A 25,040-nucleotide genomic window follows, 5' to 3' on the forward strand; every position below is an offset into this window, starting at 1 on the left:
GGTTTGTACTGCTTTTTCCTTTAATTGTCAAGGAATAAGGATTATTCCTTAGTCCTCTTCTGGAAACAAAGAGAAAACCTAAACGCACAAATCAAACTCCCTATGAATTATAGGGGAATGCAAAGTGCCTCAACCCAAATCTATAAAAAACGTATGGTGCATGAGAGAGCCAACGAGGGATGGTATCTATATTGAAGAATATCCATGAAGAACCAGGGTAAAGGTGTGTTATGCCAATTCATACAATAATTTGATCAGGGAAAGAAGATGCAGCCTTGTCACCCTCTAAGAAGTCTCTATGCACTGTTAATGGCAGGCTAGAAGTCACCAAAAAGACGTCCCACTGGCTCCATAGCGTGTATGATCTCATCAAATCTGTGACAAAATTCCTGTCTGAGACTAGTGACATACAACAGTTGGAGCACCAGATTCTGCAATCATCATAAAATCAAATTTGGATAGGTATTTGAAGGATGACTGGATCAAGTAATCCATTGAGTGTCAAGTCTACTATTGGCCGTTGTAAACAAGCAAAGGTCCAATCGTACGGCTCAGTTGACCGTGAGCTGGCTTCAAGAGACTATTGACAAGTGCGTAAACTCAAAAAAGCAACACTGACACAAGGGACGTTTTCTCATCCTTTCTATCCAAGAGCAATGCCTCTAATTGGGTGAGCCAATTTTTCTTAATATTTATGAATGATACTTAAAAGGATAATAGCATAAGCATACAATGGTGATTGTGCCGAATTGAACTCCACTCTAGAAGATCTCATTTGACTCGAGAAAAGTCAATGAAAACCGAAGGCTCCAATCCGATTCATGCTATTGGATCCACAAGATCCTGGATGATGGGTGTATAAGCAAAGGATCAAAGGACATTGGAACCAGACCTCTCAAAGTTATGTCACAAGTGAAGCATTGGACGCCCACATTTACATAGAGTTTCATGAAAAGGATGGCATCCTTTGTGGAAGAAGTGGAGCCAAAAGGGAATTGACATCCTCTAGACTGGGATATAGAAAATATGTCTCCATTATTGTGATATTAGTCTCTCAATGATCGATAGAACCATACATGGAGTATTGATCATGGAGTGATTGGATGACTTGGCTTTAAGTTGCTCTATCACATTTTGCCCCATTTAGACACTTGTCACTCCCTATAGCAGCCGTAACTAATATATGGGCCGCATGGCGTGATACCTATTGTGTCGGCCGGACTCCAGATTCTATGGGATCCACCCGTGAGTTTTCTTCCTCAACTTTCATTGCAATCGCTTTTCCCTTATCCGTATGTCTCAACTCTTGAATCCAAAAAGTTTGGGTTGGTTTATTTGTTTTTGTTTTGTTTTGCCCCCACACACTATCCCGAAGCTGAAATTTAGTTGGCAATAAGCCAGATTATTGCTATACATGCATAATCCCAAATATTCCAAACGGTTTTCAGCTCCAAAACTGCAAACTGCAAATTCACCTCTAATTTGTATTAATTCACCTCTTCCCTCACCTCCCCAACTCTCAATTGTGCTTTCTTCTGCATTGATTATTTCACCTGCGTCTATTATTTCACCTCCCTTCGCTCCATTATTTCACCCCTCGCTTCCCGCCCTCAGCCTGGTCTCTCTCTCTCACTTCCAGGACCCTCGGACCAAGGCTCTTCTCTTCGACTCCTTGGTCCGACCAGCCGGTATATATGGTAGCCCTTGTTGGGGGCCTGACATGTCAGAGATAGAGTGGACATGGGTGGAGCGCTTGCAGATCCTCATGCTCTCACGGATGATCCGGGGGAAACCGTCTGTACCACATCACATCATTCAGGCCAAGTTTGGCGCTTCTCCACTCCAGCTCGATGCAGCCTTTCAGACCATCACATATCTACACCGAGTTAGATCATATGGGGACTGCACATCAGGGAGACAGAGGTTGTCGTGGTTGGCTCTCGATTCCTCCATGAGGTTGGCAGCAGAGGGAGGCGAGTGATGCTGGTATGCACGGACTCACAGATGGTTTGTGAGACTAGGGCTCCACATCGATAGGATATCTTCTTTTTAGTACAGTTTAGATGCCCCTCCGGTACTCCCACCCACCATCCCAATTGGGCCACATACCAACTTGGTCCTTCAAGAGGATCTCCTGCAGCTACATACCTTTAGGACCTGGTTGGAGCTGAGGGAGCTTCCAGTGAAGCTGAGTTTCTACAGAGATTACTGTCTTCGCATTTCGGAGGAGGGATTCATCACACCACTGGGGTACACTGAGCTTCATATGCCTCACTCACTACGGATCTCCATCGGACAGTTTCGGGTATCATCACACCGCCTCCGCATAGAGAGCGGCAGAGCAGAGGGGATTCCTAGGGAGCATCGCTTATGCATACTGAGCGACTGTCAGGAGGTTGAGTCGGAGGAGCATTTTATTTTCAGGTGCCCAGTGTACTACGAGATCCGAGGTCGCTACCACTGCCTCTTCAGAGACGGCTCTGGGCTCCTTTCGAGATTCCTCGCCTACCCAAATCAGAGATGCCTTGTGGCCTTCATTCACGAGGGAATCCGACATAGAGAGTACTTACTCAGGCGACGGGGCTTGGTCACATCATCAGACACCTCTCAGAGCAGGATCACAGAGTTCTTTCCATCGAGTGACATTGATCGTCCAGTCTCTAGCCGCCGACGTGACAGAGACCTCGACCCGACGATCGCAGCACAACACACGAGACATCGAGGGGACACACAGATTACTCTGGGGGACCTCCCATCATTGTTTAGACCCGAGATACGTCCCATGGGAGTCATGGTGGCTCTGGTCTTGCGTCGAGCCTCGTCCAGGAGATCGAGATGCACGGCACGCCTTGACGGGCACCAGCGTCCCATCACCAGCTATGCACCAGCCAGGGGGACATGACATAAGAAGGATTCCGCTCCGCTCCACCAGTCCTTTTCTTTTCATTGTTACATCAAAACGTATTTGATTATGTATGATCAGACTTAGGATTCAACACGGGTGATGATGCTCGTTTCAATAGCTCCACCCTTACTGTGATTTGTATCAGGTTTTCTTTCAGTCTCATAGACCCATCGGTCTTCCGAAGACTCTAATAAAATTTCTTTTCTTTCTTTCTTTTCTCTCTCTCTTTTTCTCTCCCTCCACTCAGCCCTCCCCTCTCCCTCTCCCTGTTCTCCTATACAATCTTGGAGAGCCTTCACAAGCCCCCCTTCTCCTCTCCTTCAGCCTGCCCTCATATATATACTCACTTGCAGAATGTTCTAGAGAAAGGATTCTCCAAGAAGCTTCGCCCCCCCCCCCCCCCCCCCTGGTCCCCCCCATTTCACCATCATATTGCTTACCTTAATCGCATCTCTCCGCGTAAGTGTTAACTACTTAATAGGCCCCAAAATCCATGTGGGGTTACCTATTAGGAAAGTACTTGCAATCTTAGAATAACTTGCAATCGGTTAAACTGTAACTAGAAATCAAAGATACTTTAAAACTCTATTGAAAATGATACTTAGAGGAGTAGAAATCCCTTTTGGATGTCAATTGAGATTTCTACTGCTTCCCTAAAGTGCTTATGAACTTCAGCGTTATCTGATGAATTATGTTACACCTTCATCATTGCAAACTTTTGCATAGACTATATCAATAGGTCATGTGTGCATTACTTGTGTCAAGAGACCAAAACTAGACATTGAAGAATCCCTTCAACTCATCAGCATCAGATGTCACACATAGGCAGGTCATTCAATCATTGCATGGGTTTCGATGATGCAAGCATTAGTAAACCATTGCCCAAACCTTCAGCGAGCCAGACCAGCCTCCAACGGAGTGTAACACACTACATCCTGAGCACAAGTATTTGAAGTGCCCAGCATAGACCATTTTAATCTTGGAGCGACTTACTGCAAAGACACCTACCAATTGCACTCCCTTGACCAACTGTGTTGTCACATACATTAAGCTCTACACCAAACTTTCCTTGCAATGAGCGATAGATCACACCCGAGTCGCTCTGATACCAACTGACAAACGACAAGCAGGAGAATCATTGGTGATTTACGGGTCCTCCCAGCCTCGCTCTGTACCACATGCCACACTCTCATGATTTCAAATCTAACACGTTTCATTTCACGTGGCTTTTGTCCCAGATGGGCCTAGAATGCCACATATCCATTTTTTAAAGCCTTCCTTAGATTGTCCCTTTACCCCTAGTAGGGATACCTTTTTACTCAATTGCCCCTAGGCACAATTTACAAGTAGGAGCACCTAGGCCTTTGGCCTTTGGACCCACCCACTCATACAAATCACCCTCATTGACAACCTTGACACTAAATCCCTTGGCCATATATGTAAAGCGCAATACACATTACAATTATCGGTCCTCTTAACGGAAAATGCCAACTTATTCCTTCCAAGATCATGTTACCTCAGCTTGAGCATAAAACCAAAAGCGGTCCCTATAGGGATCCTCACAAACATGTGAAGCATGTCAAAAAAGTAAGTTGGGTTAGATAAATGCAGAGAAGCACAACCTTGCTGAAACTGGCCTAAAATAAATTCAAAGGGCAGTAAAACTAACAAGTAACTAGTTAACATTACGTTAACAATTCAGCAAAAGTATGACCAGCAGGTTGGGAGCTAGAGTGCCCCTGCATCAAGACAAAGACACAGATTGGCCCCATACCTTGGCGCCCCTTTTGGTATTTCTTTAATTAATTGAGAGGCCCTGAAATCCAGGCTACATAAAGGATACATTCCTTCTTACAACTGTGGCATTCCACATCCTAGTGGGCATCCACATACCCTACATAGCCTTTACTGTTCATTGCTCTCACCACTCTTGGCAGTAGGTCTCCATCCCTAGTCCAGGAAGCTTGCAGACAGCCCATAACTGTTACTAGCAGCTCACTCAGCCACTCAGTTCCCCACAGCTGTCACTAGTGCCCAATTAGTCATCCATCTGCTCAAAGCAGGGAAAGAAAGCATACAAGAGCTTTCTCCACTCTCCAGGACTGCCATGACCAATAGTCTCTCACCCTATGGGTCGCACATATCATGATACAATAACTTGTTTCCCAAAAGAGATCTAGCATCACAACACAACAAACATTATGGCAGTCACACCTGTACCCCCTCTCGGGGTTCCAAGGATACTTCCCATTCCAAGCATGGATTTCCCTACCCTTGCCTACTCAGCAACAAGGCTGTACCAAAGATGTGCCAGCAAAAAGGATACACAATGAGTACCAACTCACACGCATTCAATGATCTTCCCTCACTCAGAGGCATCAGTTAACAACACATTAGCCTTGCGGGGGTTTGCTATCACACCCATGTGACCATAGGCATCCATTCTCAGTGCAAACTCCTGCATTTAACCCGAGAGTGTTTACCAGCAGTCCACACAAGGCCACACGCTCCCCTGACAATCACAAGTGTCCATGGACTCATTGGAATACCCAAACAATGGGTGATAGCATCATTGAACCACCCACGGTGATCAGAAGCACAAACAACCTCTGCTAGCATTCATTGTAATCATCCTGCCAAGCAATTTTCTTGAGAGCACTTGTACTCAGCTTAGGACCATTCCCAACAACCAATACTTGGTCACATAACCCCCCACAGCTGCCTCAAGTACCTACTTGACAACTTATCTGCTCCACACAGAAAGAAAATGCATTTATACACAACCAACATCATCAAGAACTTAGCAAAAGAGATAGGATCATCAGTTGAAGGACTTCCACTGAACTTGGGCCTCTATAAACTCAGTTAGCTGCTCTCCGTACAGCCAGCCACGATTGGCTACGGTACAATGACTGTACAAGCATGCTCTATTGATGTATGTGCTGCCCGTGCCCGTACATCAGCCACTCTATACCCAGCCTGGCAGACAAGCTGTTCGGAATCCATCCATATAGCCAGTAGGTACACCCACCGTACAACCAGCCATACAACTGTACGCACACCAACAGCTATGCTCACCGTACAACCATGTACGGTAGTCCGTGCAGTCATTAATGTGGGCAGCCCATAGTCCATACTATTTACCCACTCCGTACAACCGTCTTCAATAACCCCGTACGTACATCAGCAACTGCCATTACCGCTCCGTACAATACTGCCAGCCCCCTTCAAGGCTCTTACGTGCTCACGGCTGCACTAGGCTCCCTGAAGGCTTCCGTCCCTTCTCCGGATTCCAATCCCCGCGTTCTTTTTCGGTGTCAACCTTCTTTTTTTCCGTGATTCTACCATGCATTCCTTTTTCCCATCCATTGGCCTTGCTTTCCAAAAGGGGGCTGCATGGGCTTGCCACGTGGCAGACCATGGCTTGGGTTGCCCCCAAGGGCCCTCAATTGCCCCTAGGCCCCCCCTTTTTAAAAGTCCACCAATGACCAACTAAAAAGCCAAAGGTTCTTTGGGCCCCTCTTCGCCCTAGACCTTTCATTTGCCCCCAAGGCACAAATGCTAGGGGTTCTAGCACATTGAGTAACCCTTGACCTCACCCCTTGTTTTCCCAGGGTCCTGCGCACACACAAGCCAACATGCATGCGCCAGAAATCACGCCCTCGTGACATACCCCTCTCTTAAAACATTGCAAGTGTCCTCAATTGCATTCTTAAATACATGTGAATATACCATCTTTAAAGCATGTATCAGAAACTTGCATGGCATATATGATTGTTCAGAGACAGAGGTACTACCCCTCTCTTAGCATCAGGCAATACTGCAGACCTACGCTCTGCTGAGCCTGAAGGAGCCACAACTGAAGTTGGCTCACGCTAAAAAGCTTCCAAGTAAAGCTGAAACAACTGAGGTGTATCTGCCAGATCACCCTCTTCCAGCCACTTTGCATACAAACGAGAGAAACTTTACCAGCTTTAGAACTAATATATTTTGAAGTTCGCAAACTCTGGCTACACACAGAAGGCATATCCTCTGGCACAGCTCTCGGAAAGGTTTGAGAAGATTCACATTTCAAACATTATGAATTCTTCAAAGATCTGGTAGCTTCAAACAGTAAGCTGCATCACTGATCTGCTAACATACGATGCAAATCCCTACAAAAGCATCCATCTCTTGTCACAAAGCTAAAGAAAGTCTGCACTGCTTTCACTAAAGCATCAGTTACATCGATGCCCTGCACGCTAAGCCCAAATTGCTTGTAACACCGGAGACGACCATGCATCTGAAGGAATCCATCTCTGAAAGTGTAATGCAAATGCTGCTGTCCATCAGACAACTGATCCTAGAACCCTGCGGACTCCCCATCCTCTGCATACTAGTCCTTCATTGCATCCAACTTAGGACTCAACGCATATGCTTCTTAGACAACCTAGTCTGAGTGAGGAAAATATCTCAAGGTCTAATGATCTGTCTGTTCAGTGAAATCAGCCCCTAGCAAGTAATGCTCCCACGTAGAAAGAGCAAGAGCCACAGTCAGCAGCTCTCATATACTTGCAAATTTCTTTCAGCATCCTGCAACATTCTACTCTCGTAGGCAACAACCCGTGCATTCTGCATGAGGATTGCGCCAATGCTATTCTCACATACATCACAGTGCGCAGCATAAACCTGACTAACATTGCCATTACCCATAGCAGGGTTTGCTCTACCAGCCCCAGTTCCCTGCATACCAAGCATGCTTACAGGGCTCCCAAAATGCCATGCATTCCTGGCTGCATGCTAGTGTTTCCATTCATAACTCTTTGCATTCCGACTTGCATAGCCCCAAGCATAAACCCTTGCATACCTTGCATTCCAAGCTGAAAATCAATAGGGTGATTTTCAAGCATTCCTTGACCATTCCCAACTTGGCCAGCCACTGCTTGAAACATAGAACCACCATGAAAATATCCTGCAAGCAGTAAGGGATGTGGAAGGACTTGCTGTCCTTGATTTGCATGCTGAAAACCATTGCATTCGCCATGCAAATCAACACTAGGACCATGAAGAAACTGTTGCAATGGGGCACCGTCCATTTGGCACAACTATTGGCTGTCCATTCAATGGCATAGGTCCATAAGGCTGCCTATCGGCATTCTGATCATCTTCAACAGAAGCTCCTTCAAACAAAGATGGCCCATCTTGGGAAGACTCGTGTCCAGTATCCCAATCCTCAACACCGTGTGACATACTTGCTGAATTCTCCTTGCTGCAATTCAATTACAGCAAGCAATACTTGCACTAGAGACAACCACAGCCTGACCTCCTTAAAGAAGATGGTGATGCCTCCTCACCAAAGCAACCACAGACTCATCCCCTTGAGAAAGTTGCTCATGTCCCGGCAATGGAACCATGAAACCGGCCTTCAATAAATTCAAAGGGCAGTAAAACTAACAAGTAACCAGTTAACACTATTACATTAACAATTCAGCAAAAGTATGACCAGCAGGTTGGGAGCTAGAGTGCCCTTGCATCAAGACAAAGACACAGATTGGCCCCAAACCTTGGCGCCTCTTTCGGTATTTCTTTAATTAATTGAGAGGCCCTGAAATCCAGGCTACATAAAGGATACATTCCTTCTTACAACTGTGGCATTCCACATCACAGTGGGCATCCACATACCTTGCCTAGCCTTTACTGTTCACTACTCTCACCACTTCTGGTAGTAGGTCTCCGTCTTTAGTCCAGGAAGCTTGCACACAGCCCATAACTGTTACTAGCAGCCCACTCAGCCACTCAGTTCCCCACAGCTATCACTAGTGCCCAATTACTCATCCATTTGCTCAAAGCAGGGAAAGAAAGCATACAAGAGCTTTCTCCATTGTCCACAATTGCCATGACCATTAGTCTCTCACCCTATGGGTCGCACATATCATGATACAATAACTTGTTTCCCAAAAGAGATCTATCATCACAACACAACAAACACTATGGCAGTCACACCTGTACCATCCCTCTCAGGGTTCCAGGGATACTTCCCATTCTAAGCATGGATTTCCTGACCCTTGCCTACTCAGCAACGAGGCTGTACCAAAGATGTGCCATCTACCTAGCAACCACTGCCTGCAAGTGATCCATCTCCTAGAGAAACCAAAAACATATTCCCACACAGAACATGTTACTTGCCAAAGCCAGCAAAAAGGATACACAATGAGTACCAACTTACACGCATTCAATGCTCTTCCCTCACTCAGAGGCATCAGTTAACAACACATTAGCCCTGAGGGGCTCTGCTATCACACCCATGTGACCATAGGCATCCATTCTCAGTGCAAACACCTGCATTTAACCCGAGAGTGTTTACTAGCAGCCCACACAAGGCCACACGCTCCCTTGACAATCACAAGTGTCCATGGACTCACTGGAATACGGGTGATAGCATCACTGAACCACCCACGGTGATCAGAAGCACGAACAACCTCTGCAAGCATTTATTGTAATCATCCTGCCAAGCAATTCTCTCGAGAGCACTTGTACTCAGATTAGGACCATTCCCAACAACCAATACTCGGTCACATAATCCCCCACTCCTGCCTTAAGTACCTGCTTGAAGACTTATCTGCTCCACAGAGAAAGAAAAGGCATTTATACACAGCCAACATCATCAAGAACTTAGCAAAGGGGAAAGAATCATTAGTTGAAGGACTTCCACTGAACTTGGGCCTCTATAAACTCAAGTAGCTCTCCGTACAGCCAGCCACGGTTGGCTACGGTACAATGACCGTACAAGCATGCTCTATTGACATATCTGCAGCCCGTACATCAGCCACTCGATACCCAGCTTGGCAGAGAACTGTTTGGAATCCATCCGTATAGCCAGCAGGTACGCTCACCGTACAACTAGCCATACAATTGTACATACACCAGCAGCTACGCTCAACGTACAACCATGTACGGTAGTCTGTGCAGTCATTAATGTGGGCAGCCCACAGTCTGTACTGTTTACCCACTTCGTACAACAGTCTTCATACATCAGCAACTTCCATTACGGCTCCGTACAATACTGCCAGCCCCCTTCAAGGCTCTTCCGTGCTCACAGGCTCCTTGAAGGCTTCTGTCCCTTTCTGGATTCCAGCCCCCACATTCATTTTCGGCGTCAACCTCCTTTTTGGCCTGCCACGTTTCAAGTGGAAGCCTAAGTAACAAGCTTGGCAAAGCGAAATTCATGTTTTTTGAAATTCTTTTGGTCTCCATTTTTGTCCCACTACTATTGGTCCAAGTTAGACTTTCCTATTCACTATTAGTGTAGTTCAATTTACTATTTCAGTCCTCTCTCTCTCTCTCTCTCTCTCTCTCTCTCAAGCTTCCCTACCTCTATGCCGTTGCTCCTCGATTGTCTCCAACTCGTTTGCTGCTGCTTTCGCCTCTAGTTCTTGGAAATTCCTCCACCAATTACCTTTTGGGCAGGCCTTATGAATGGCAAAAATCATTCAACTTGTTTTTCTGTGATGCTGCCCCGCGTTCCTTTTTCCCGTCCAATTTTTTGCCCAAGGCCTTCCTTGGCCTTCCTTTCCAAAAGGGGGCTGCATGGGCTTGCCACGTGTTAGACCATGCCTTGGGTTGCCCCCAAGGGCCTTCAATTGCCCTTAGGCCCCCCCTTTTTAAAAGCCCACCAATGACCAACTTAAAAGCCTAAGGTTCTTTGGGCCCCTCTTGGCCCTAGACCTTTCATTTTCCCCCAAGGCACAAATGCTAGGGGTTCTAGCACATCGAGTAACCCTTGACCTCACCCCTTGTTTTCCCAAGGTCTTGCCCACATGCAGGCCAACATGCATGCGCCAGAAATCACGCCCTCGTGACACTTACCTCAACGCCAACAGTGCTTGCTCTTAGACTTGAGGAGACCATGAGATCCCACCAAGATTGAGATCATCCCTTAACTTCGTGTCCTTAGGACTCCACTCAACATCAACTCCTTTCTAGTGCATATTGGCTTCTAGTGGTTGTATGTTCACTTTCATGTATAGGGACCATCCCCTAGTTGCATCCTCAATAAGCATCCCCTAGCTGCCTCCTCAACTGGTGAACCATCTATCATGTAGCTTTTCAAGAAAAGGCTGTAGTGCCATTTAAGACGACCACTTAGATGCTCTTTGGTTCATGGATACCATTGGCCTTGACGGTTCCTTATTCACAATGGAAATCCATCCCTCCTTGGTACCTCCAATCTCTTCTCTGTGTGCACTTTAGCTCGAGTCTACTCCAACCCTATGGAGAGAGAAGAGAGAGAACTCATGTTGCAAGCTACTCCTTTCAAACATTTTGATTTGATTATAAAGACCACAAAGCAAAGAAACGGTTCCCCCAATACATAGATTCAGGATAGAATCTGTGAAAGCCCTTATACATAATCATGCAAAGAAAGGAGCCTATTGTGGATAATATGAAGGCTCTGTCGGTGAATATGTGAAACATAAACCATGATCCCACTCTCTCCTACAGCAGGCTTGCGTGGCCTTTGCTGTGTATGAGGAGCTCTGAATCTTGCTTCAAGTAGCCATGAGGGTATGCATAATATCCTGCCAAATCACTGAAAGTGAGTGGGAGGCAAACATCTGGAGTCTTCTAAGACCTCTATGCATTTGGATCTCCAAATTTCCATGCAAAGGAAAGGGCTTAGTACAAAGATGACAAGCAATTTATGGTAGTCAGTTTTCAGTCACTTCCTGTAGACTTTGGGAAACCGTGAAGCGCATTTTCCAAGGCCTTCAGGGAGCAAAGGGGTATCCTGTTTTACCAGGCTGAACTTATTCCCTCTTGTTCCACATTCTCATGAACCTTTTTACCTTGTTCTCTTGATGGTTTCAAGATGAATGTTGTAATTAGTATTGATTTATAGCTTCAGGTTAATGGTTTTTAGGTCTGTGTTTTGCTTGATGCCACTGTTTCCTGAAATGTTGTAATTAGTATTGATTTATAGCTTCATGTTAATGGTCTTTAGGTCTGTGTTTTTCTTGATGCCACTATTTTCTGATTGTAATAACAAAACCCCCCCGCCCCCCTTTCCCCAATTTCAAACCCTCTCTTTCACCTAAATCATTTAAGGACTTTCCATCCATTGTAACTTTTTGGTCGAGCAGAATATATTTTGAATCGAATGCTGATACTTGCTGATGCTTCCACCAATGAAACTTTAGTATAGTTGCAAAAATTTGCAGCAAGAACTGTAGGAAATCGGAATAGTAAATGTGGAGCATTTATTGACAAGTTCATTGGGTGTCTTCTTTGTGCACGTATCAAGTTTAGTGTGGGCCATTCTAGCTTCTGCTGAGTCCTTTCTTGTGTGCATAAGATATTATGGCTGTATCCAGGAGCTGTCGTGCAAACTTCAAACTGTACGCTTACATCTTGAAAGATTAGTTTTGAGCTTTCACATTAAAAGACTAGAGGTAAACAAAACACCTCCCCCCCCCCCCCCCAAAAAAAAACAAAACAAAACAAAAAACAAAAACAAAGAAAAGAAAAAAAAAAGAAGGAAAAAATAAATAAAAGAAAAGAAAAAGGGGATGTAATGTCCAAAGGTAACATACCCAGAAGTTATCTCCTAGGGGGGCTCTGTCTTCCAAAAATATTGCTAGGCATGTGTTAGCCGTAGTAAGGATGATCAGTGTAAGGGAGTGCTTTCATGCCTACAAAATTTGTTGTATTTCTTGACATCCAGCTTAATTTGTGGTATTTCTTGACATCCAGCTTTCATCGATACTTATTGACAGGTCATTGGAGGCATATTGACTGTGCTGTACGTTCCATTTGTGGCTCCAAGAACCCAAACAGCATCCTTTGTATTCCGACAGTTTCAGAAATTTCCAAATTTTGGAACCGTACCCAGCAAAGCATATGCAATCGTCCTTTCCTTTCTTGTTAGTCAATATTCATTATTTGGTTATGATGCTGCAGCACATTTGACAGAAGAGACAAAAGGAGCAGACATCAATGGCCCTATTGCCATTCTGTATAGCCTTGGTATTGTTTCAGTTCTTGGCTGGGCTGTTGTGCTAGCTTTGACTTTCAGCATCCAGGTGTGCCCTCCTAAACCTTGCCTGCACTTGAATTTGAATTTTTAGTATTTACAAGTTCTTAAGGCAGAGCCAAGAACAGCGTGTTGACAAGCAAGACTAACAAGAAAGAGCCAGCAACAGAGTTGTTAGCAAGCGAACTTTACAAAACAAAATAATCAACCAAATGGGGCACTAAGCCATGCAGGGATAAAATGTTTCTTTATGTGCTGAGTAGGTCATAAAGGCCACTTAGTTGAAACATCCATAGATGTTGAGGTTGTGTGTGTTTGCAAAAGTATTACTGCTCGCATTGGGACACTCTGCATAAGGAGGATTCATGTACCTCAGATATCACTTCTAAAATAGATGGAAAGGAACCACGTGTGCAATAGTAGAATCTCCATAGAATAGACTAGAGAAGACTCAAATGGAATAAGACTAAGCTCCATGCAGAGAATTCCAGCATGTTTGGAAAAAGCTCTTGCCTTCTTCTCTCACTCCACAACAACACTCGAAACTCCTCCATCAATCATTGTCACTTTCAGCATGGTGTCTCCTCCTCCCTTTCTGTGTAGTTTATTCCCACTCATCAAGAACACTCCCTGCCTAGTGGCTTATTGGATTGCCTCTTGGCCGGATCTCCCTGAAGCCAACTTCCTACACAACAGAATAAACGAAGTCTCAAGATCTCACAATGAAAACCTCAAATGCCAACTTACTACATGTGCTTGTATGTATACTGAGAGAACACTATAGATAGAGAGCGAGTACACAGATGCATAACCAAACAATCTCATACATAGATAACAGATCCAAGTACAAATCTTGTCAAATCTGTACCATCAACATTTCCTGAGGTAGGGCACCAAACTCAGACGTTGTTTGCTGTTCTCCTAGTGATGTAGGCCTCTCCTAGATCACCGCGTGCCCCCTATAGACTTCAATGGCTACTCTAATAGAGTTTGCTTTGATCTTCTTGTTGGTCCTCTTGTGCACCACGATCTGGCTCTTCTACAGCAAGTAGGTCTGCCTCTTTGCGTGCTTGTGGATGGTACAGAGACTTCTGCAGAATGACTGTGCATTCTGGGCCCTTAGGTCTGGCCGATCAGCATCCAGAAGGCCGACCTAAATCAACCAACTACTGAGTCAGCTCCAACCGACACAATTTGTGCCTATCTGCATCCGCGCAGCCCACTAGACGCCTATGTAATCTCCTGGTGCTGTACCCGACTGCTCTGCTGCTGGTTGTGCCTGCCATGTGTACATGCAAAGCCTGCTGCTCCTTTGCAGTCCTCCCTAGACTGCTGACCAGTACTAGGGCCTATTACTAGCCCTAGCCCAGCCCCATGCAGTGTTGTCCTGCCCCAGCGCAATAGCCTCATTGCTGGACACTTGGTTGGCCTATATATATACAGGCCCATAACCAGCTTAGCCTATAGGCTGACTGTCAGCCGTATCTGCTGACCAGAGTGGTCTCATAGGCTGCCCTAAACTTAACCCAAGAATGATGATTTGTCGCTTGTTGCCTAAGCGGTAGTCTCTCCCTCTGCCTCTTCACATGCCCATATGAAACAATGCTTACCAACATTACTACAGGTATGACGCCCCGTTGTAGTCCTCATTTGGAGGCTAACAAGTCGGGCATTGACCCAATTTGTCTAACATCCCCTCTCAATGACACTGTTGATGCTCGAATCGTGGTGTTGCTACTGACGCTTTGCTTTGTCCCATCATGCTTTGCCTTTGTGTTTGGTCTGGGTATGCAGGGCAGATTGACATTTCCAGATGGCGAGGGAATGATTTGCTTTGTGTAGCGAATGAGTGCGAACAAATGCAGAAGCATAGGAGGACAAGGGGGAGCTCTCAACTTAGAAACAAACGGAAAGCAATGAGGGCTATACATGGCAACTTGGAAATAAGCTTCTATATTACTTGGCCAAATCAGCAGTCAAGATACAACCCAGCACTTTGGTTGCACTGTATGCACATGAATTGCTCTGGCAATAAAGACGATCCTAGCTTCTAGGACTCTAAGACCTATACATGACGTTTTAACACCATGGGATGGGTATTACCCACCCACATTTACAATCCTTCGAACCTACCCATCAGAAGGGTAGGTGCCATTACATCGTTGCCGAAACAACCTTGACACTTTTAACCTCAGGGATCGTTATGAAATCACCTAGAATGTGATGCCCACATTACTGATTCTTAGAGCTCGTTCCCACTCATGGTGCTTCAATGCTGAAGGAGCATTGCTCAAGCGTTGCTGGGCATTTCGGAGAGAGTGTTCCCACTCGTTGCCTGCTCTCTGCTCTGCCTGCCAAGAAAACCTGCAGAAAAACATAGCTCCTGTCAGCGCAAGAAACTGCAATTCTCATATACTATTGGCTGCAAGAGCCAAGGCCCCGAAATTCCTGGGTGGGGAGCTCGTTTTTCTGTCTCCTTGCGGCAGTGCAGTGCTACGATTTGGCATTGAAATTATCACGGCAAGTCGTGAGAACAATCCAAAACTTTGACAATAATGCTATGATATAGCATTTTTGCCGGAGCAAGAACGGGCTCTTATGGAATCAGCTAGAACGTGATCGCCACTTTTGGCTCTTGTCTTGGCTCTTGTCGAATCTCTTGATACTTACGGGTCCTTGTCGTCTAACACAACACCTACCTTGGATTCGATGCACCGAAGACAACGCTGACTTGTATGAAGGGGTCGCCACTCATTTTTCCCTGTTCTTCGCTCCTCCATCGATCCTTTGCTGCTTGCTCCTTGTCGATTTGTTCTAGCCTTCATGGAATCCCCAAGATGTCTATCTGGGGTTTCATTTGGGTATTGAAGGCTGGCTGCGTTGTTGGAAGATTTGAACGGCCTCTAGCTCGGACACACAGTGTTGTTGTAGTACTAATCCTATGCTTGCTTTGAACAAGCTTACATCGTGTTGGTTGTGTGGCTCCTCGAATTGTGAAATGGTATCCAGTAGTGTTGTCCTATGATTCACCGCCACCTCCCAAACTTTCTTAGCCTCCTTAATTCGAAGCTTTATCGTCTTTCACCATGCTTGCTCGGTGTGCAATGAGATGGTGAGGGAGTTTGGAGAGACTATTCCCCTAGTTTGGACTTTGCTCTGCTCTGATTGATGTGATGGAGCAAGGTCTGCTATTGGCTCCTTGTCTCTATGGGTGTGGGTGGTGGCTCAAATTTCATGGGTTTCTACTTGGGGACACTTGGAATTTGTTCCTGCTCTTGAAGCTCTTGTACCGGTTGTTGCTCTCCGCCTCTGTTTTCTGCCTCTATTGCTCTTGTTCTCTACCATGGCTCATTCTAGCACTTGGATTTTGTCGATGGGCATCGCCTTGGATAAAGTCCCTGGGTTTATTGATGCATTCATCCCTCTCGTTGTTCTTGCTTTGCCTTTGGCTTCGGTGTCATCTTTTTGTCAAGGTTTTGGATTGGTGGGTTCCGTTGGTCGGGTCAAAGCTGTAAAAGCTCTTCTACTTTCGCCTGTAGTCGAAGATGCTTGTTCCATCGCTTGCCAGTTGTGCCTGAACCTTAGAGAGGTCTTTGATTCAATGTTCTTTGCTTTACTACCAAAGCCACCACAACAAACAGCAACTGCCTATTCTTTTGACACTTGCTTTGGTGCTTTATCGTCTTGAATTCATCCTTCAACACGTTAGCCTCCTTCCTCGCTTTGTCTATATTTCCCGAATGGGTGCTGCATGCTCCTCGGCCACCCTCGTTGTTTCCATCTACCATTCCTTTTGATCCCCATCGTACTGAGTGCAAGTGGCTTGTAGCCACTGATTTTTCTCGATGGTCCACCTTGCCCTGTACTCTGCCACTTCAAGAGGGACTTCAGTTGGTCATTTAGTGTTAGCCGTGCCCTTTCCTTTGTCTTGAGGCCTTGGCTATTGGGACTGCAAAGGTTGTTGAGGGATTTGGAGGGCTGCTCTGTTTGTTTGGCTAGAGGTTCTCTCACTTGCTCTAGATTTTTTCATTGCCCCGTGCAAGGAGGCACAGATGCGCCCATGTCTAACCTCTTTACTTGGCCCGCACTAGAGCGTTTTATAAAACTCTAAAATCCTACGAAGCCATGTGACACATTCTAAGCCGTTAGATCAACTGGCCTATTATTCGCTACTTACAATATACTTAGCAGCTGGCCAAGCATTCTAGTTTTTGCTTTCCGGACTTCAGCTTCGTGAAGTGCTTGTTGAAGTGTGTGGGCATGAGATTAGGGCGGGTTCACACCACCCATCCACCCAAGTAGGAAGAGAGGCAGACAATTGTGGGTGGTTGACGAACAAGCTATAACAAAAGTCATCGCATTTAATCACACCAAACGTCCATTGGTGGAGTGGAAGAATGGTTGAATCTCTGACAAACGGCATGAGTTCGAATCATATTGTTGGGGTTTAGAAAAAAATCCACCCGCCCAAGTAGATGGGCAGTCGGGCGGTCTCCCATGGTCGGACAAATTTTTTTGGAGAGAGAGTTTGGGCCCTCACTCTCTATTGGTCCAAGTGTGACCACGATCCTTTTATGGGCGGGCGGGCAGGCGGTGTGAACCCATCCTTAGTACAGTTGACCTTGGCCTCCCCTACCACTTTGAGTGCCTTCTGCACTAGCATCATGAGCACGCAACCACCAATGGTCTTTAGTTGGATTCATGGAAGATATTCGCCTCCCTTCCTTTGCTTTTCTTTTGACATACCCCTTCCCTTGCAACCATGCATCTTTGTTGAATATTAGGTTGCAATCAGTTGTTGAAGGGTCCAAGGAATTATTGTCCTTTTTGGGGAGCTTGAAAACAGAGACTACTTTGGCCTCGTCGAGTTGTTACGTGCTTTCCCTTCGCATGTCCACTTGTCGTAGGAGGTGTCATGAGGACGTGAAATCATGGGACTTTTGATTTGCGACTCCCGTAATTTGCGCGTGACTACCTTGAGCCTCTGGGTGCGAGGGTCCGGCCATGGGGCGGGACTTGGGAATTAAAATTCCCTAGTGGGCCCTTGGAAATTGTGAATCTGTGCCCAATTACCAGGCAATTAATTCCTAGGGCCAAAGTGTGCAACAGGGAGGACAAAAGAGTGGTGCAGTTAAAAATTGCTAATTTTCGCAAAGGACTCCGAAAAGAGCACAGAGCCCTATTTTTGGGGGCAAAAGGCCAAAATCAGTTCCAGAAGAGCCAGATCATTAGTTGTGAGCTGCCAAGCCTGCCAGGTGTTGCTAGGCCAAATCGTCATCTGTCAGGAGCTTCCAGAGCTTGCCAGGGAAAATTGCCATCAACCAGGGCCAGTTCCAATGCATCCAGAGCTTGCTAGAGGAAATCGCACCTGATTCAGGAGCCTGTTGCAGATTGCGATTTCAGCCAGGGTGTCTCTTCCAGATTGCGAATTCATCTACATGTCTTCCGGGCTGTGCCAAGGACTGTGTGACGTGTCCTGTTCTAGGGCTGTTCCAGGTGTTTCCAGGCTGTCTAGGCTGCTACAGAAGATTGCGATTTGCTTCCAAGCTGTCCAGGCTCTGCAGGGAAGCTTGCGATTGATTTTTGGATCTTTCTGGGTGTTGCTGCTGATCTTGGTAACTTTCTAGGGGTGGGTGTTCTCTTCTAAGCTGCTTTTGGGGCTGTGCCAGAGCAAAATCATATTTTCTCTGCAGGATCTAGGGTTTTCCAGCCCCGGTGACCTATTTTCTGTGGATACTGGGTAGAAGAAGGCTTGCTTTTGTGTGCTTTTGCCGTTCCCTGATTGGTTGCTGGCTAGTTATTGCGTTTGGGTTTCTTTTCTCGCGAAGAAAGGTTGATTTATGTTGTTAGGCAGTGGCCAGAGAGGCTATAGATTGAGGCAACCTGTTTGGAAGTGCTTTGTCAATTGATTGCACTAGAGTTTGGCTGTTGAGGGCTTTGTCTTGTAGTTGATCAGCCGTGTCTGGCTGGTTGGGCACTTGGTTGTGCAATTGCAGGTGTGGCACAGATAGTGCATGCTTTTGGGGTCTCTGTTGCATGCTTTGGTTGGCTGAGGATACAGGATTGTCTAGTAATTGGATGCCATTTCACCGTTTGGAGTTGAGCAAGGAATTACAGGGTGGGCTGGGTGGGGAGTCTGTGGGTGTTGGTTTGTCTGTGGTGCAGCTTCCTAGAGACCTTTGTAATCAGCCGCTTGGCTTCAAATGAATGTTAAATAAATACCGCAAGGGGCGCCAACGTTCGGGGCCAATTAGTGTCCTTGTTTCTGAGTAGGAGTGCTCTAGCTCCCTTGTGATTTAATATGTGGTGCATAATTCTTTGCCAATTTACTGTGTATGCTGTAATTAAGTGGATCCTACCACCCTTTACGTTGTTGAGGCTGGTTTCAGAAGATGATTGCTTCCATTCCCACTTCGTGGTTGAAGGCTGCATTCCATGGAAGCTCCAAATTTTTTTGAGGCCTGTGAGGTAAAGCCAATTGATCGTTGCTAATGGCCATTGATGAATTGGTGGTGGGATCTCAAGCCCTTTCGGCTTAGTGTTGTCTTCTTCAACGTTGGTCCTTCACCCTTGCTGGCCGCCTTTAAATTAGTTGATTCAAAGCCATTTGTTTTAGCATTGGGAGGCTATGGGTTTTGGGCGTTGTGGAGAAACAAGAGCGTCTTTAGCAAAAGGGCTCCAATGAGAAAAATGATCCCAAAATTGTCGGAGGGCTAATATATTGGGGTGTTTAGGGTTTTTTGCCATTTGTTACCTCACTGTCCTCTTCTCACCTCTTCTTTCCATCATTAGATTCTCTCTCGTCGGGGTAGTGTGGTCATTTAATGCGGCACATTACTAGGAGTCCATGGACCGATTTTGGGCTCCTCTCCATCATGATTCCGCCTAATTGCACCTTTAATCCTCATTTGATGTGTAAAGTTCTTTGGGATTTGGGCCCATGAGGTGACACTTCGTGGATACCTGGACGAATTCTACCACGACCAATTGGGTTTGTGGAAAGAACAATTTGATCTTCATCTCAGTACTCTTCCTTCATACTGACATGCAATATTGCTGCCATTTGCAGAAAAACTGTCTAGATGGCATTGGGGATTCTCTCATTCCATGTGCTGTTAGAATTTCGTTCTCATATTTGGTACTCTTATCACTTCAGCATCTCTGGGAGGATTCGGTGATGGGCTTGGCCCAAACATATCCATTTCGGCTTGTACTACGAGATTCGTATTTTGCCTTTATGATAGTTGCACCCAATGCTTCCCAAAACTCGCTTGAATCTGCTAGTGGTTGGGGTCCTTGACTCTCTTGATCGTTCCCTTCTTCCTTCCTACTCGGTGTCCTATCTGGTGAATTGCTCAGCTTGCTTACTCCCTTAAGTCTGAGTCTCTTCTTCAGTCACCATCCAGGGTCCTCTTGCCTAAGCTTCAATTCTGACTATCCCCTTGTCTCTTTGCTGTTGATATCTTTGCCGGCGTTGCGTCCTTGCATCTGTTGTTTTGTTGGAAATAAAGTCATCATACATGCAAAAATGAGGTGGGGATTTCGAGGACCTCACCTATATGTGGCTGGTACTACTCACCCGCATTTACAATCCTTCGCACCTACCCGTCAGAAGCGTAGGTGCCTTTACATTATCACCGAAACAGCCTTGGAACTTCTGCTCCCTTGTCCATTCGTTCTCGATGTTAGTCGAATACTTGAGACGTTGGTTTGGGGGTTCAACATACATTGTGGTCCAATACCCCCTGTCAAAGAACAGCTCCATTAGCTCCCTTGCCAAAAATTTTAGGAAAAGTTGAGGATGTCTTTGTTGTTTGGCCTGTATAACCCGCACCTTCTTATATCTCCACATTTTTCTCGGTATCACTCACAATGAACCGGATTCAATATGGAACACTGGTAGAATTACTGGTTTCACAAACACTCTGAGTCTTTAAAATCCCCATGGCATCAACAGATTCATCTACCAAATCTTACAAAGTACCACGGAAACTAAGTTTCTTTCAGCTCATCATCAAACCAAAACCATCCCTTCCCTTCATAGTGAGATCCTAGTGGCTTCTCTACATTGATCCCCACTTGTGGCAACCCCTTCAACTGTCTCAGGTAGTCACCTAGTGGTCTGCCATTGGCACAATGGTCACCCTTTGATCTCTTAGGTCCATGTCTCCACAAGTAAGGCTTTGATAGGATCATCACCTCACCTTTGTAGCATCATGCAACAGGTTTGCTTGAAGAAGCCCCCATGGTCACATCCACTGATCAGTAACTCAAACTTGTCAAAGTCTTTGTCAATAATCTGAAGAGTAATCTTGTAGAAGCAGGCATTGAAAACCTCCACAATTATATACGGAAGGTTTTCGCCCTTCATTCTCCATCCAACTGAGAATTCCTGGACAAACAATGATCCCTAAGAAATCTACTGAAATCTCCGATAGAGTATATTAACTATACAACCATGGAAACTTAGTCTAATATTGCTTGCCATTGGAGCAAGCTAGGCACCTCCCAAAAGTACCCTCTACATCCATGCCTTTGTGTAAACCGGTATTCATGCTTCCCCTAGTGAATTCTAGTTCATCAAGCTCCATCCTCCATCTCTATGGACTGGTCCCCAAGGCTGAGAAACACCTTCTAAGGTCAGCTCTTTCAACAAAGAATGAAGAAGTCTCATGAAGAGGGCTCAACACAAGAGAGTTCAAAAAAGGAGACTTGATGACTGCATGCTTTCGAACTCCCCATCTGAATCTAGTCTATCAAGCAATGCAGGCATTGTTGGTATAAAAAGGCAACCTCTCCTTAAGCTTTGGATGTCTATACCTACCGCTCCCTCCTCTGATTGCTGTGATCTTGAACCTGTCCATCTCTCTAGCTAGTGTAGGGATCCTTCGGCTGTGAATCATTAGTTCATAGTTTGGATGGTCTCCTAATTGTTTAGACAAAGAGCTAGTCTGCTGTTCAGACAAAGAGGCAGATATGGTGACTGGGAGCCATGTCATTTGAAGGGGCTCTTTTATTTGTCCTCCTGCTAGCAACATCTACAATGCAAAGGATTGGAATTGGAACTTCTTTGCTTGACACCATCCTAGAGGCAACGGATGATCTTAGTGACAATGCACCACTCCTTTTGGAGAGAGACTCAACCAGTCACGTTAGTAAAAGCATGATGTCAAGATACTTGTTCCCAAACATTCACGGAATACTGATTTCAAAAGCCCTTGTAGAGGATTGGTCTATGATTGCACCCTTTTACACAAAAATGATGTGACCATTGGTAGGCGTCTCTATCAAGTTTGCCTTGTGCTTTTTGATTGCCCAATGGGAATCATCATATCCATGTGATGGCCAATTCCACAAGTGTGGAAGGTCTCTCTATGCCTACTGTGATGCTCCGAAAATATAGGGGCACCTAACACGATGAGAATAAGAAAATTGAAAAGCAGCAAGGGAAGACAAGTGCAAGAGATAGGGAGAGGGAGGTTTTAAAGTGAAAAGAGACAGTACAAAAAGAGGAGTGCAAACGGGGCACCAAGAGAGCAGGCAGGGTGGGGGAACACCTGGATGAGGCCAGGGATTATGCAAAGGACAGGTAGGGTAAGGGTGCCAGTACTATGGAGGGCTAACTATTTAACACTAATCCATGGCGGAAATGACCTACATGAATTCGAGATTCAAATTTGAAGCTATTGCGGGTATGAGGTAGTAACATGGAGCTAATTTTTATTTTTAAACTTTCCGAAAACTTCTGGAACATAGAAAACTATGAGATCCAATGCTTAGGTTAGGTGAGGATCAGTACTAAGGCACTGCTCGTCAAAAAAATGGTGAAAGGAGAGCTTGACAAGCCATCTTTTTCTATGAGGGGTACTGGGTAATAACATGCTGAGATTTGGGTGCCACTTGCCTCCCTATTGGGGGAATTGTTGACATTTTAAAGGCACCTGCCTCTTTACCAACCCCTTTACCCTAATCCAAGGGTAGGGCTGATAAGGTGGGCAGCAGAACGAGAAGGTGCTATCAAGAATGACAGCTGAGTAGGATTGTTCCAATGGCTAGCTGACACGGAGTGGAAACTTGTCGAATCAATGATGCGGTCAGTTTTGTAGTACGTCTTAATTATTCCAAACGACGATTTAAAAGCTGGAGCATGCACAAACATTGGCTAAAATAAGATAACCATGCATTTGAACTTTGGATATTTTCGATTGGAGTATGCTTACTAAAAGTATGAGTTTCTGAGAAACAGACATAAGCTTGTGTGCAAATATGATTACCGTTCGGGTCTTCCAAAATGTGTGAGCACCTTGAAACTTTTCAGGACCCACGCTATCTATATGATCCAAACAATGAGACTGCTGGAAGCTTTGTACCAGCTCAAATCTTATTTGATGCATTTCATGGGCGATATCATAATGTGATAGGAGCAGTATTCATGCTGATTATCATCTGGGGCTCCTTCTTCTTTGGTGGGCTCTCAACAAGTACCTGTGCTGCACGTATGGTGAGTACAAAGGCCTCCGATTAAAATCAGGAAAAGACATTTTTGGGTCACAGAATTGAGTGATATTGGGCTGTTTTGTAGGTGTATGCCTTCTCCCGTGATGGTGGCATCCCCTTCTCCAGAACCTTGTCCAAGTTGCATCCTCGACACAAAGTCCCAGCAAATGCAATGTGGGCATGCACGACAATCGCAATCTTGATGGGCCTTCCAATCCTCAAACTAAATGTAGTTTTCACAGCGATAAGTTCTGCCTGCACGATAGGCTGGGTGGGATCCTACGCTGTCCCTCTTTTTGCACGCATGATTATCCCAACAGGAGCCTTTAAGCCCGGGCCCTTCCACCTGGGAAGGGCTAGTCGTGTGATATGTGCAATCTCTCTCATGTGGGTACTGTACACTTGTACAGCATTCCTTCTACCAACCGAGTATCCCATTCGGTGGGGCACGTTCAACTATGCATCTATTGCGGTGGGTTTTGTGATGTTGTCGAGCATGATGTGGTGGATATTGGACGCTAGAAAGTGGTTCAAGGGACCCTTAAGGGACAATGCTCTTCGCCCAATAATATGAAACAATCTTATGAAAGCTCAAGCTTTTAAAACAACATTTCTGAAGGAATGGAGCTCAAAAAAGTGAAGAAAAAAAATTCATTCTTATGAAAAAACTTGTAAAAGGAGTTAATAAAAATTCATTCTTATGAAAAACTTGTAAAAGGAGTTCATAAGGAAGAGTGATAAAGATATGTAACACAGGACAAGAGAGTTCTATTACAAGAAACTTAAATTTGCTACTCAAGAGAGTTCAATTACAAGAAACTTAAATTTGCTCTCCAATTGATTCCTATTTATATATTGCCCTTAAGTTTCATATATTCCAATGTGTTCATTCCTCATGCACAAGGTTCTTGATAACAAATCATAATGGCACAAACCAATGTCTTCTATTCCTTCCTTAGCAGATGCACCAAACAAATCATAATGGCTTGTATGCATGATAGAGGATCGCTTTGTCCAAGCTATGCACTTCACAAAGCACCAAACAAATCATAATGGTTTGTAAGCATGATAGAGGATGGCTTTGTCCAAGTTATGCACTTCACAAAATTGTAGTGTTAAGAAGGTTACACTCAGTGAAATGTATACACACCTTTGCTAGTTGTGGAGTCAACAATTGAGGAAATCTATTCTAAATAGGATAGAAAACACTCTTTGACAACTATTGAATGTCAGTTTTGTTCATTTTTAAAAGATGTATTTGCAAAGTTACTAAAGGATATGTTAGATCTTCCCTCTTGTTTTTATGTAGAAATGGGTATAAGAGCTCCTAGATGTTGGGTTGCTACTCTCCATTATCCCAACTAGATTTCTATTGCACATATGTTAAGTACGTAAAAGTGTCCCTTATGTGAAAATGTGTAAGCATGCTCTTTTTTTTTTTCAAGAAAATTACTTCATTAAGTATGAATGAAAACCGCAAGAGCAAGCTCAAATGCGGGAGTACATCATGCAATGCATGAGAAAAAAAACCAGCTCAAAATGAGCTAATAAAAAACCAAGGCGGAGGTTGAAAATGCCATCTCAACCTTGAGGGAGACTCAGAGAAGAAGGAAGATCCTCCCCAAACTT

The 25,040-nt window shown here is 45.1% G+C and overlaps 1 protein-coding gene across 2 annotated transcripts in view; it reads left to right on the forward strand.

The window, feature by feature from the left end:
• Positions 1-24,070, forward strand: part of LOC147889109 (amino-acid permease BAT1 homolog) — a 35,632-nt gene extending 11,562 nt beyond the window's left edge. For both annotated transcript variants that reach the window (XM_087391556.1, XM_087391557.1), the window contains 3 exons: positions 12,658-12,963; positions 23,233-23,415; positions 23,497-24,070. In XM_087391556.1, the coding sequence (XP_087247682.1) occupies positions 12,658-12,963; positions 23,233-23,415; positions 23,497-23,985 (978 nt within the window). In that variant the 3' untranslated portion in view covers positions 23,986-24,070. The remainder of the gene's footprint in view (positions 1-12,657; positions 12,964-23,232; positions 23,416-23,496) is intronic.
• The last annotated feature ends 970 nt before the right edge of the window (positions 24,071-25,040 follow it).

Source organism: Dipteris shenzhenensis, chromosome 20 (genome assembly GCF_047967505.1).
Source record: "Dipteris shenzhenensis isolate YYH24624 ecotype China chromosome 20, Dip_SZ_1.0, whole genome shotgun sequence".
Lineage (NCBI taxonomy): Eukaryota > Viridiplantae > Streptophyta > Polypodiopsida > Gleicheniales > Dipteridaceae > Dipteris > Dipteris shenzhenensis.